At 37.7% G+C, this 14,702-nt stretch overlaps 1 protein-coding gene across 6 annotated transcripts in view; it reads left to right on the top strand.

Annotated features, from left to right (window-relative positions):
• Nucleotides 1–13,680, top strand: part of NEBL (nebulette) — a 262,410-nt gene extending 248,730 nt beyond the window's left edge. For all 6 annotated transcript variants that reach the window (XR_014579451.1, XR_014579452.1, XM_083823607.1 and 3 more), the window contains 2 exons: nucleotides 1,983–2,098; nucleotides 8,665–13,680. Coding sequence is in view for 4 of the 6 variants with exons in the window: in XM_083823607.1 (XP_083679733.1) it covers nucleotides 1,983–2,098; nucleotides 8,665–8,841 (293 nt within the window). In the remaining 2 variants the exon portion in view is untranslated. The remainder of the gene's footprint in view (nucleotides 1–1,982; nucleotides 2,099–8,664) is intronic.
• Nucleotides 13,681–14,702: the final 1,022 nt, after the last annotated feature.

Raw genomic sequence — 14,702 nt, 5'->3', positions numbered from 1 at the left:
CTTTGTACTCATATGTCATTAGAATGAACTTGGCACTTCTAAAACATCCATTATTCATCATGTTCCAGTGTTGCATCTGACTGTGTATCACTTTAATTTCGCTCACTTAACAAAGCAATCTATTCATTACAATAGTTTGCAACATGTTGTCTAAATCAGAAAAAAATTATTTAAATATACAGCATTACTTATCTTTGAAAATATAGTAGAGTGAAAAATAATGTCCCAAATCATAATTACATACATAGTGCATTTCAATATGCTAACTAATGGATGTTTTTAGAAAAAAAACTTTGTTGAAATCAATGATATGGTTAGCTGGGAAAGCAGGTTAGGTAAAATACTTGGCTGAAAGCATAAGACTGACCTTTATTTCAGGAATATTTCAGCAAATATTTTCTCAGTAATGCTTTTCCATGTGTATCTATTGTCCTGATCACTCGAAAAGGAGACAGGGACAGAACATTATTACTGCAAATATAAATACTTGTTTATATATATATATACATATATATTTTCCTGCTTCTTAAGTATTTGTTCATTCAGCAATGCCTGGGTCCTTCCATACATTGTGAACCCCATTAAATCCTATATGAGTTTTGCTCCTGTTTGAATCAGTGTGTGATGGCTGCTCCAGAAGTGCTTCTTCACTTCCCAGCAAGCCCAAGGGATGTTTCTCACAAAACATCAGACTTCTGAGTGCCTCCATGTTTGAAGATTTTTGACCCATGGGCTGCCTGAGCTCCATCTCTTGTAAGCAAAAGACAGCTCTTGTCAGACAAGTTAATAGAATACAGGCTAAACGGACCACTTGAAGATGTGTCAGTAGAGATGCATTTTCTTAATATATAAATTTCCAGTTGAACTAGTAAAATTCTAGTAAATAGCAGTGGAGATGGGCTAATAACCTATATACAAGCTGGAAAACCTTGTTCTCAGACTGATGTTTTGTAACACATGCACAGACATGAGGTAACTAAACTTTTAATCATTAGATTTTGTAAACCTCTTCAGTCTTAATTTTGCTTTAAAAATGTTTCCTGGACCTGCTGGGAAAATAGTGAATAGTCATCTACGCACTGCTTTGTTTCTCAGAGATTTTTGGTCAAATGTGTTTTTTTGATCCAGTCTGTTGCTGAATTTGGATGCTTGAACAGATAAGGGGTTGCTAATGCTTTCCTCTCAAACAACAGATGTAGGGAGTCCTTGGTTGTATTAACTTCTGGTACAATAAACGTCAGCTTGTTAATCAACAAACTATGGATAATAGAATTGATAAAATAGAATTGTTAAAATTAATGTGAACAAAGCATGTGTGAAAGAGGGAGCAATTGTGTGGTTAAGAGAAACTGTAAAAGAGGTGGACTTGGAAAGATTTAAATAACCACTGATCTGGCTGAGATTGTTGATGGAATCAGAATAAACTAAGAAACCCAACTGTGGACTCATGTTTTTACATTCCTGTCTCTTGCTGTGAATCAGTCTTTCTTTGTTCGTAGCCCAATACGTAAGAGTTTGCAATGAGTTAGGAACTAATTGTGGGGAATGTCTGCTGAAGTATTTCAAATATGTACTAATATAAAATCTTCTTTCATCAATCTTTCCTTGAAAAAAGGCAGTTTATGGCACATGATACTGCGTTGTCTATGGCAGTATCAAAATTCAGCTAGTGGTGTCTCGAGCTTTAGTATGCCTTTCTATGGTCAGACTCCTTAAGGCATATTAAGCTTTTCCTTCCAACTAACCTTGATAGCATTTGGGGATATATTGCTCTAGCTTTGGCTACATTAATGTATAATTCAACCTATGGAAAGCCTTATGCTGTACATGGGAATAATTCTTAACTATTTCATACTGAGAAATTGTTATTTATTATGCAAATAATCTACAGGTTCTACAGATTGCTGGATAAGGACTTTTAAAAAAAATATATTTTTATTTTTTAACTTCCATTAATGTGTCTATATTTCTTTAACACACAGCCCCTGTTCTCCCTGGGGCCTATCAGCAAAGCCAGTCCCAAGGATATGGATACATGCACCAGACCAGTATGTCGTCCATGAGGTCAATGCATTCACAGCCTCATTCAGCAAGCCTGGTGAGTATTGGATTTCAAGAACAATTACATTTGGCAAGCAACATCATCAGTGATTGTGAAATCTTCTAAATATGAGTAAATGGTCTCCTTGAGTTTTACAGTTGGACTATTCAACTGTCCTATTTGTAAATGATAGCCCTAATGTATGGAAAGGCACTGGCAAGAGCTTTTATGTCAGAATGTATCATAAAAATGTATTTATGATCTCTAGAAGGCAGAAAAAGAACTGCATCTTCCACTCGCTAATGGTAGTAAATGCTTGGATAGTATTTCTCAGGGTGAGCTTTGATGATATGCTATGTGATGAAATTGGGCTCCTAGTACAGGATGAAAATCTCTTACAATCACTCTGTTGCTTTAAATTTGTTTAAAATTTTTTGACTTGTTGATTTTGTACTAGCAGACCTTATGCATGTCCATATTACTCATCTTATTATTTTATTATTATTTTATTATATTATTATCCATACTATCTCCTCATACGAGGAGCGGCTGAAGGAGCTGGGCTTGTTCAGCCTGGAGAAGAGGACGCTCAGGGGCGACCTTATTGCTCTCTACAGTTACCTTAAAGGAGGCTGTAGAGAGGTGGGAGTTGGTCTGTTCTCCCACGTGCCTGGTGACAGGACGAGGGGGAATGGGCGAAAGTTGCGACAGGGGAGTTTTAGGTTGGATGTTAGGAAGTACTTCTTTACCGAAAGGGTTATTAAGCATTGGAACGGACTGCCCAGGGAGGTGGTGGAGTCACCATCCCTGGAGGTCTTTAAAAGACGTTTAGATGTAGAGCTTAGCGATATGGTTTAGTGGAGTACTTAGTGTTAGGTCGGAGGTTGGACTCGATGATCTTGAGGTCTCTTCCAACCTAGAAATCTGTGATACTGTGATACTGTGATCTTAGTTTGTATAAAACTAGCTTAGACTCTGTATTAGTAACCTTTCCCATTCAAGAGAAAAGTCACACAAACACTTGTCTGATCCAAATTGAATTACACTGTTGGGAGATTGACAAGCTTTATCATCAAACAGTGGCCACAGTCATGAAGTTCCTGATTGTGGTGGATGGGAACATAGAGCTGGAGTGAATTTTTAGTGCTAAAAGTAACCGGTCATGGTTATAATACTTTTTTTTTTTTTAATTTCATTTATTTATTTATTTATTTATTTATTGTGGAGGCTTCCGGGGGAGTGTTGAGCTTTTTCTGTTTGAACTGCTTATATATGGTTATCATATTTTTGTTATTGTATCACTGCCTAGACATTTTGCAGTTCAGATCCCATCACCTTTTACCTTAAAAGTATCAACTTATTTTGAACTCTGAACTATTTTAATGGATGTATATTCCCTACATCTTTAACCTTGTTTGTGGGTGAAGTATTTAATTCTGAACCAAATCGAAAACTTACTAGAAAAAGGGAGTTTTCGTTGAACTGAAAAAAAAATGAGTTGTCAAAATTGACTAGAATTGTATTTTTATTTAAGACTCCATGTTATTTTATATAGTAAAAGTTGCTGCTTAAAAGCAAGGGATCCAGATACGTGCATCTTTGGGTGAGTTAGGAACCTGGGAAACTCTTTTGATACCTACCTGCATGACATCCGTGAGGTGGCTGGTATGGGAATCAGCCATTCATTTCCAAGGATATCTCAAGGCACCTGGGGAGCTGCTTTCCAAAAGGGCCAGTCAAAAAAGCTGAGGAGCTGGGAACCTGGGCTTTGCCAACAGACTTGCAAGTGAGTGGGAAGCAAAGGAAACAGCCTTCAAATGCAGCGTATAAAGAATAGAGATGCCTGAAAATCTGGAAGTCAACTTAGCAGCCTTCGTAGCTGTGTGGGCAGGTGGAAGGCTACTATTTCCCTAATACTTCCATCTTCCAGTGACTTTCCTACTGGGCTGCCTGTTGAAAAAATTATCTTGAGAATCATCATTTGCCTCTCCTTCCAGAGCTGGAATTGTGAAGGTAAAAGGAAGTGAGTGAAGTTAAATTTAATTTAAATTTAAAATTTAAAGGATAGACTGAGTCTTTCAACAGGATTTTTTATCCCTTTTGTGAAACAATATTGTTTGACATTCTTTTAAGTGATAATAGCTGTTTGTCACTGGGGAAAAAGAAAGGAACAGAAAATAACACAATTTGAACTGTTGCTGTTTAAGACTGGGTGGGTTTCCTCGAAGACAACAAAAACCCAAACATTTTCAGAGGGAGAAAATCAAGGACTACTCTCCTGGTTCTGACTGCTAACTTGCCAGTCAAGTGAGGAAGACCCTCCTGGGGTCTTCAAAGAGGCCTTTTTGACACAGCTATAAACCTGGCATGCTCCCTTGTCTTTACGTCTTGACATCAAAAGACTTTTCTTTGCCTGTGCAGCTTGTCCAGGTGTGAAGGGTGTGTTACACTCAGCTGCTGGGCCAGTACAAGGGAGTCTCAGAGCAGGCTGTGGGGAGCCCCTGGCTGGGGTTGTGCTTAAGTGTAGTGATTTGTGCATACTGAAGAAGGCAGCCTTGGAGTGCTTTTCAAATGCAGTGTGGATGTGTCCCTAGAGATCTGATAAACTTGTGCGGTGTTAGGTTCATTGCTTTCAGCTTCCTGGTTGGTCCTGGGCTTGTAGCAGTACTGCCAGAGATGCATCGTGGTCTGGCTAAGCCAGCCTGAGGGAAGAAAGAAAAGAGAAAAAAATAAGAGGGTGAAGAGACTGGAGGGAAAGAAGTGACAGCCTAAATACTGGTGTCAGAGCACAGGTGGGTTTTGAGACTTGACTAAAAGCAATGAAAGTGACAGTCACACATCAGTGTCTCAGTTTGGCTGGAACTTCTCCAGGGTGAGAGTGATTAGGATCCCATGGGTTATATTAGGGTGGGGATGACTGGAGAGGTAGCTGCTGTAGTAAAACCTGCTCCCTTCAGACCATTTGTTGCATTATTAACAAATCAAGGTCTCCAAAAGACACAATCATATTATAATCACACCTACTAATTTCCTATCGTGATCAATAGAAAGCTTCTAATTTCTTTTTTTTTTTTTTTTTATTTACCGGATATTTACTTTTGAACTGTGTTTTGTATCAGGAATGATCCTAACACAGTTTTTGAGTAAATTTTTTTTTTTCCTAGATGAATTGCGTTATTTCTGATACTTTGCTTTTGCTGACTCCCTATAAGCAATTTTGCATAAAGGTCTGGGTTAAATTGTTGCTTGGTATACAGGATGTTTTGTAACAGCCCCCTGAAGGGTTCAGACAGGCTGTGTTGGCCTCTTTGGAAAATAACGGGATGTTCTGAAGCCTTTATGTAGCTAAAAGTGGTAGGAGAACAAAACCTAGATTGCAAGCTGGTTTTCTTTGATAGCTGCTCTATGTGAAGGACACTGCAACAGGTACTGCTCCTTGCAAGGACAGATCCAGAGGATAAGCATAAACTGATGGATGAACTGGAAATATGCATCTGTCAGCTCACATCTGGCTGAGGAGCTGGGAATATGACAGCTCAATTTAGGTACTTATATGCACAAGGCTTACTGCTTTTTTCTAAGCAGTAGCTACACGATAGACCTTTGAGGAGGTAGGAAATAAGGGTATATTTGACTGTTTTACAAACCCCCAACCTTTTCTTATACCCTCTTGTGCTCTCAGACCTGCTAAACTCACTACTGACAGAGGAATAATTCACTAAAATACATTTAAAAAAATCCATGCTTTGAGTCCTTTAAGCCTTGTAATTCTCAATTATATAGCCCAGACTACATTCTGAAGTGATAATTAGGCATTAAAAGCTAACGGGATTATTATGGAGATTTCTCCTGACAGCCATTTAGCACCTAATTAGGTGTTAAGGCCATAAATTTAGGTTTCATGGCAGCATTTAGGGCCCTAATAATTTTTTTTAAGTTTGAAATTGCCAGCTCAACTCCACAACTTTGCCGCCATAAAGGAGACAGCAGTAGTATGTCCTATACCACGATGTTCTAAGGATGACTGAGCAGTCTTCTGGTTGAGCAAAAACTTCTTAGTTTTTTCCAATATATGTTAGCCTAATAGTATATTTAACCTCTTCTCCAGTCTTCCTCCATTCAAAGGAGGCATATAAGCATGGCTCAGGGGAAAATCCATTCGTTGCATTATGCCAGGTATGGACTTACTACCATTTATATTAAATGAATTCTTTTTTTGGAAACAAACTTCTTAAAGGGCTAACTGCTGCTGAGCTTGTTATAATAGCATATCTTTCGCTGTTTTTGGAGTTAATTTCAAGGCTCAGTAGAGAGATCAGTGGAAATAGTTGGAAAAAAATAAGATTCTCAAAGGTAGAGACCATTCCCTAGGGTTTCTGACCACTAGTTTTCAGGTTTGTGAATCTTTAAGGAATTTTTAGTGGTGATAGAACTCTCCAACTGTTTCCTTTGATGCAGTGCGTATGCAATGGTGCTTTTTTTCATTATCTTCCATGAACCCTTGAAGATGTGAAAGAACTACCAAGAAGCCACATAACTCAGGCTGAAGGTCTGTCTTGGTCACAGCCTGTAGGGCAGCAACATTACAAGGCATGGCAAAGAACAACTGTACAGAGTAAGATACAAATATAGTTATAGAGTATGCTTGTCAGTCAAGGGAGTGGTCTACAATGTTCAACCAAGAGTTGATTTCTCTAGTATTTAATCTGTTTTACCAATGATAAAGCGAGAATCGAGACCTAAAGTGTATTTTCTAGCATGGAAGCAGTAACAATGACTTGTCTTGTTGTGTTTGGGTTAAATAACCCCAAATGACCTAAGTGTGATAAATGACTCACTGTGTGTGGGGGTATTTCCATTGTTTCTGGAAATGATTTAATTAAAAAAACAAACTCAAAATACACATATATGAGATGGAACTAAAATTAATCCATAGTTTTTTTTCCTCAGGTAGGAAGCAGACCAAATCTTGCTCTCTCTTAAAAGATAAAGATTTGTACAGTTGTACTAGACATTAACTCAAACATTAACTTTTTTTTTTTTTAACATTTTACTCTTTAAATCATTTTACCAGAAAAAAAACAGCATATATGATGACATACAAGAAGGAGCTTATAGGGCAGTTGGTTATTATCAGTGATGCTTGAATTACTCTTGAATTCTGTCGAGATACATGGAAAAGAAAGCACTCTTGGGAATTTAAAAAGTTTGGTTCTGCTGTTAAGAAAGGAAGGGTTTCCTATGGGTTAGAAAAGCCACTTTGAATACCAGTAAATGGTAGCATTTTGTTTGTTTTGAGTGGAAATAAATTCTCTATTTAGAAAGAAAATGGAAGTCTTTGCCTACAGCTGACAGAAGTGTAGAATAATTTGCCTTAACTAATGACAGGTCTTCTTGTTCTGTTTAGTTTAATCTTTTATCTGAATATGCAAAATTGAGTATTTGTAAAAAAATACTGCTGCCCACAGGCAGCAGCTCTTCAAGAACTGCTTCCACACGGCTCCGTACCACGGGGTCCATCCCCCAGGAGCAAACTGCTCCAGCACGGGTCCCCCACGGGCGGCAGCTCCCCCCAGACCCCCTGCTCCTGCGGGGGCTCCTCTCCACGGGCTGCAGCTCCGGCCCGGGGCCTGCTCCTGCGGGGGCTCTCCATGGGCCGCAGCCTCCTCCAGGTCACATCCACCTGCTCCACCGGGGGCTCCTCCACGGGCTGCAGCGTGGAGATCTGCTCCGTGTGGGACCCATGGGCTGCAGGGGGACAGCCTGCTCCACCAGGGGCCTCTCCACAGGCCGCAGGGGAACTGCTGCCGCGTGCCTGGAGCACCTCCTGCCCTTCTTCTGCACTGACCTTGGGGGCTGCAGGGCTGCTTCTCACTGCTTGCTCTCTCAGCTGCTTTTGTACAGCAGGTTTTCTTTTTCCCCCTTCCTTAAATTTGCTTTCACAGAAGCACAAACAACACTGCTTACTGGCTCATCTCTGGCCGTGGCAGGTCCCTTTTGGAACTGGCTGGAGCTGGCTCTGATCTGATCTGGGGCAGCTGCTGGATTCGTCTCACAGAGGCCACATCTGCAGCCCCCCACTACCAATACCTTGCCACATAAACCCAACACAGATTAAGATCCTAATGAGATGAAGGACATTCAAAGAGATGGCAAAGCTAATGGACTGGATGAAAACGCATTTCTTTTCTGTAGTGAAGACATAGGAGAAGCTGTTTGGGAATCATGCAAATAGGCTGCAGAAACACAGCTAGCCATGGTGGGACATAATGAACTGTTACTAGTGTATGCATGAAACAACAGCTGGAATACTTCAGGAGACAGTGAACAGTGTGAAATCTGTTTGTATGAGGACTTTGAACGTTGTAGTTTCACAAAAAATAATTATTTTGGTACTCTGAAAAAAGAATTATATTAATTGAATGTTTGTCAGGGCAGGGGGTATATTGTTTCTTTTCTATAGGTAACTTGTGTGATTTCTCTCTCTGCCTTGCTCATCTTTTTTTTTTTTCTTTAATATATACATTTTTTAATACTGCTATTCTTTTCTGAGCAAAGAAGAGAAAGAAAGTATTTCTGCTTAGGCCGGAGACTTTACAACCTTGTTTTCTTTCCTTCAACAGAGAACATACAGAGCTATGTATGACTACAGTGCTCAAGATGAAGATGAAGTTTCCTTCAGGGATGGCGACTATATCATCAACGTGCAACCAATTGATGATGGCTGGATGTATGGTACTGTTCAGAGAACTGGGAAAACAGGAATGCTTCCAGCAAATTATATTGAGTTTGTTAACTAACTTTTGTCTTTAGTTCTTTGAGGTTTATTATGATTTACTCAAAATCTAACCTTTTAGAAAAAGTCAGAAGAATCTTTTAAGACCACATGTTCATTACTTTATCACTGCTATAACAGTCTGCATTCTCATTCAGAATCCAATTTAGAGTCTTTACTTTAAAAGACAAATAAACAAGAAGCTCAGAGCTTTGAAAACAGCATTGCTTATAATAGTGCTCCCTCAAAATAAAAAAAAAAAACAAAAAAACCCAAAAAAACGAAACACAAAACTTATATCGAAGCCTGGTGCTGCTAATCCTATAAAGATTTTGGTCAATTAGCTGTAAAGGGGAAATACCTTCTCCCTACATCTCAGAGGTTATTTCTCTTTATAGTAACCGTGAAATTGATTCACTTCTTATGGCACTCTGAAGTCAAAGGTGGTTAACACACTGAGTTTGAACACATCTTCAAATTATTAGGGAGACGTTTAATGTTTGAGAAGTTAGCACCCTAATAAAAATAAAAATAAAAATGTTGGGTAGAGAATTCAATCGTTTTAAGTAATGACAAGTAATATATTTGTCAAACAAGCAAACAAACAAACAAAAAAAAACCTTCTGCCCAACAGCCTTATAATAAAAAGGTCTATTTTGACAGCAAAAATTTCCCAACTCTTCCTTACCCACATTTTTTCCTGGATTATCCATTTTCTTTTAATCACAATTGTGACCTCTTCTATCAGCTTTGCTTGCATCCCAGTCCATCAGTTAGGTCCATGCCTGGATTCATGGTTCTTCAGTATCTTTTCCACAGAAAATTCCTTGCAAAGACTATCTAGAGTATAAAACCTGTCAGCTCTTCTGTTTCCTTCTAATAATACTTAGCATTTAAGTAGAAACTTCCACTAGGACAATGTATGACCAATTCTTCATGTTCCTTTACTTTCCCCTGTACTGCTGTAAATAGCCTGTGTGAGGCCCCAGTGCTGTGCAGTCACACAAAGCGTGCAGTCACAACCCTCCGTCTTTTCACAAGTAACTCGCTTAATGGCTGCTTTACTGATGAGCTAATGCACCTACCCCTGCTGCAGAAATATTTGCACCTCCATCGAAGGGTGGAGAAGAGCTCTGGTTATTGTAGTGCATTTCAGCTCAATGGCCTATTGCTTCTGTTTCCTCAAAAAATGTTGGTGATCCAACAGTGAGTTGTATGCTTACAAAATGATTAATGAAGGAGAAATATAATTTTTTTTCTACAGATTTATTCTTTTTCATAACTGACCCTGAAAGTAAAACTAACCAAACAAAAGTCCAATGTACTCTATTCCATCACGCTTCAGGTTAGCCGTGTGTAGAAAACAGTAACAATATTTTGCTGACAAACCTTCACATGTGCTCTTTGGTGCCCATGAACTTATGATCAGAAGTGCAGGATCCAGGTCTCTGTCAGTGAGGCTGAGAGGGGGGATCAAATAATTGGTGACCTAATGGACCTGTGAGGGACTAGGTCAGCAGGCCTGGGGCGCAAGGGAGTTCCTCTTGCTTTAATGGGATGCCAGGAGGGTGCCATATTCCCTCCCAGGGTGAAACTCTGGGAGGAAGGAAAAGAGAGTTAAAGATCTATGTGGGAACTTACTCATGAGGATGCATATAAGCATAAGGAAGAAAGTGTGTTTGCTGATAGTATAACTTGTGGTGTTCAGCTATGTGATAGAGAATTTAATTTTGGAGTAGCTGTCAGAATATTGAGTCTACACTGGCACTCTTTTATGTTTGAAATTTTAGAAGTAGAACTAAATATAGAGTTTATGGATAATTTTATATTTTTTTATTTCATAAAATAATCAAGCCTGCAGTATAGTATGTCTTTAAACAATAAAGAAGGCAGTGTGGATCTATTACATCTGAAATTTGCGGCTGAAATCTGTCAATACAAACACTTCCTAGTTCTATTTTTGAATACAGTTAGGAATTGGAGAGCTTATGCCATTTTTTTCCTGTTTTTTAACAAAGGGCAGGTTCCAGGCTGCCAAACAGAGGATGGAATGACTGCATAAAAAAAATAAATAAAAAAAAAAAGAAAAAAAAGGAAAAAAAGGTCCATGTTTGTGGAATTGTGTTGCTTTCTTGTCTGCTGCCTAATTTCAAGGCTAAAGCTGACCTGGAGCATCTAACTTCAAAGAACGTGGTTTACAACCAGGAATGTGATTCTGTAAATGTGCAATTTGTATGGGTCACATTGCTGTCATTTAAAATTCTTGAAAAATGAGGGCTGTAACAGACCCTTATGCATTACTGGTGACTTCCACATTAAATTAGCTAGCTTTGCAAGTCAAATGGCTTTTTCAAAAGGCTGGTATGGTAGGCTCAGCTAGAAGCTCTCGAAAAAGCACTCTGCCTCTGCATTGGTTTTCATCACCAGCCATCAACAGCAAAGAGAGGAAACCCATCTTATGGTGGCTGGCAAATTTTTCTGATGATGCCTGAGGCAGAATTGGATATCACTTGCTGCTGTGCTGCTCTATTAGCTCTGTAATGCTGACAACAATAAAAGCAAGTTGTCAGTTTGCTAACCAGATATGAATGGAAAGGAAAGTAGTGAATAGATAAATTGCATGAAGTTGCAATTTTTAGTGACTTACAAAAAAAGAAACTCTCAACCTATAAATACACCAGTGTTCTTCCTACGTCAGACTTCCAGTCTTGAATGTATAGTGAAAAGTAAATCAGGAAATGAATATTTGATCTCATTGGAGTACTATGTTGAGCTAAACAATGGAAATAAAATTTCCTTTATGAATTTTGAATATTCAGTAGCCTGGCAAAGCACCTAAAGCAATTTGCAAAATAAAAAAGGTGAAGAAAACAAAGCATGTGAATTGTATTTCTGATGAAAATGGTATGTCAGCAGAATTATTAAGATCTGTTTTAAGTTACTCATTTATGTAGTCAGTTTTTTTATGTTGTATGTGCTTAGTAATTCGTGCTCTTTTGGAATGGTTCCTCTTCTTTTTGATGTAAAACAACCTTTATTCTCACTGGGCAAATTTGTTCTAAGCAGTGCTATCAAAGGCCCAATATTACCAGAGTGCAATTTTCAAAATGTTTTATAAGATCTAAAATTTGTAATGTAGGGAGAGTAAGTCAGCAACCAGTTTGGACAAGTGCAGGTTTTACAAGGCATATGTTGGAGCATCAGTCGTATGAAGGGGTGAACAGATGTTGTATGCTGTCCTGTCACTTTTAAAGTGTATATTCCTTTTTAACACAGCATGTTCCTTCACTATACTTTACTCCTGTAAACATTTTTTTTTTTCCTGGGGAAAGGAACAGACTTTTGAAGAAGACAAATTTCCCAAGATGTTCCAAAGTTCAGGCTGGAAGTTCACACATTCCCATCTTAAGCATTTTAGAAACAAAGAAATTAAGATATGTTATCATTCTTACCTATATTTAAATATAAGTATAGAAAACTACATAGAGCATATGCATACATATACACAAGAACAAATGGGTGCCTTGCTTTTCATTACTCTTTCTTGCCTGGCTAATCTTCATTTTCTAAACAAAGCTACTTACAGATACTGCAGTTGTAATTTTTCATTATGGAACATTAGCATTTAATCTTGATGAAACAGGGTTTTCTTGATTACATTTGACATACCATAAACCACTTCAGCAGATTGGGATTTGACAGAGAATCACCTCCCATGGATTGTATTTGTGACAAATGTGTCCCTACTGAGTGTTCCTCGGGGATATGAAAGGTCTCCAATACTTGGGAAAGGTAATAATTTTAGTTTTTATTGTACAGTGATGGCATGTCATCTTGTACAATGAAAAAGAAATGACAAATATGGAAGTCTTTGGCAGAAAGTGGTACAGGGTATAAAATGTTATATTTTAATTATGTTGATTAATACTCCATTTAAAATACAGAATAAGCTTTAGTTAGTAAATATTTAAATAATATACTGCAACAGACAAAAGATGCTGTTGAAAGATCTCCAAACTGATGTGCTGGCAAATGCAAAGTACTGGTGAGCTGTAGAAGAACAAACTATTTTGCAGTGCTTTAGTGATTTTCTCCAGCTTTATGCCATAGGAAACCCTTCTTTCCTTTTGAAGGAAAACATGAAAGCTATATTTCCTAAACTGCCTGCACTACAACAGTATATTCAAAGAAATTTCATATGCTTCTTGTGTCTGATAAATAGAATTTGCATATTGTACTTAAGTTGTAATCCAGTTGTTGTTGACATTTGTTTAATTATTATTATTTTAGGGGGAAAAATAAGCTATACTGTAGCATTTCAATCATGTGTATTTAATAGTATTATTAGAAATTGCTAGACCATTGGAAGACAGCAATGACTGTGTTGACATTGAATAGCATGATGTGGAAAACCTCTCAGCTGTTGGTTTTTGCAGCGTGATATAAAAAGCAAAAATGAACCGCTGTGCAGTTTGGCTTATGTTTGCTTTCAAGTGTGTAAAGTTTTAGTTATTTTGCAAAACTGTATTGTATTTGGGAGTATACAGTTCTGAAGGTAACAATTGTTTTTCAAAGGACAGATATACTTACTCTTGGATCATATGATGTATCATCTTAATTTGGCTTTTGTTATGCGGAAAGTTAACACCAGCTATTAAAATATATTTTAGTAGAAATGCTTTAATTCCTGTTTCTTCCTCTACACTGTGAATATTTAAGCCTTGGTGGACTAGAGCAACATCATGCTGCCCAAAGTACTAACCTATGCAAACTAGTTCACATTTTAGTTGATGTCACAGTGGATGTAACATAAAAATTTATTTTGCGTAACATCGAACGTCATTCAAATAAAATATTAAACCCAGCACTATGTATGTATTATATTCATAAACAATACTCTGCGAAGCTATCATACCCATTAAAAAAACCTACCGAAGTTGTATATTGTTTTAGCTAAAGATGCTTTGAATTTTCAAACTTAAGTGGAATACATAGCCCTATTATTTTTCAAGCTTGATCTCAAGAAATAGTTTGTTAAAGCAGCAGTTTATTTCAGAAATGCACTCTCCTCCAGGTTACTTTGCTTTTTTCAGTCTGTGTCTGTAATCCTTCATTAGAACAGCAAGATACATGTCCCTTGTTGTGTTTAAATAAAGAAAGGTAGTAAGTGAATAAGGTCCACTGATTTGACTGATACTGGTTTGCTGATCTTTGAATGGGCATTTGATTAGGTGTAGTCTTAGAGCAACACTAATGAAAACAAATCACATTGGTGGCCTCTTAAATACAACTGTATATACCAATATGGTTTTTGGGATATCTCTATTCTCTTACATGCATAAATTATTTTTCCAACATTGTAAGAAAGTTTAAGTTAAAATCCAGAAGAATTTTGGAACAGCTCCACCAGAAACAGTTGAAGAAGATTTTGCTTGACATGTTTTATTCATTTCAGCTAAGTGCACAGCCCAGTGTACTGCACTCACATCTTTTAACTTTTGCCAAGTGTTAGCTTGAAGAAGGCTGTTAACAATAAATGAGGACAAATGACATATAAACGAAGCGGGTGAATTCACACTAGGTAAGTGACACACACTTGCTACTACACTAATTTTCTCTTTAGAAAATACATGTTAGCACTTCTGATGAAATTTAACTAATTACAGAGCTTTGATTCCATATTCTGAGATGCTTTTATAAATTGAAATACCTCCCATATGGCAAAATCCAGCCTTGATATAGACTGTAGCAAACAGCAGTTTTCAATAAAAAAAAAGATTTAAGAGCTGCCAAAATGGACTTCAAGCATTCAGAATGTGTTTTATTTGTAAATCCCTCCATAATCTGCTAGAGCAACTGGAGTACTAGAATTTTTTTCTTTCTTAC

The sequence above is a fragment of the Anser anser genome (genome assembly GCF_964211835.1).
Source record: "Anser anser genome assembly, chromosome: 2".
In the NCBI taxonomy this organism is placed as follows: domain Eukaryota; kingdom Metazoa; phylum Chordata; class Aves; order Anseriformes; family Anatidae; genus Anser; species Anser anser.
Note: the sequence above shows the minus strand (reverse complement) of the source record. Positions and strands in the feature narration are given on the sequence as shown.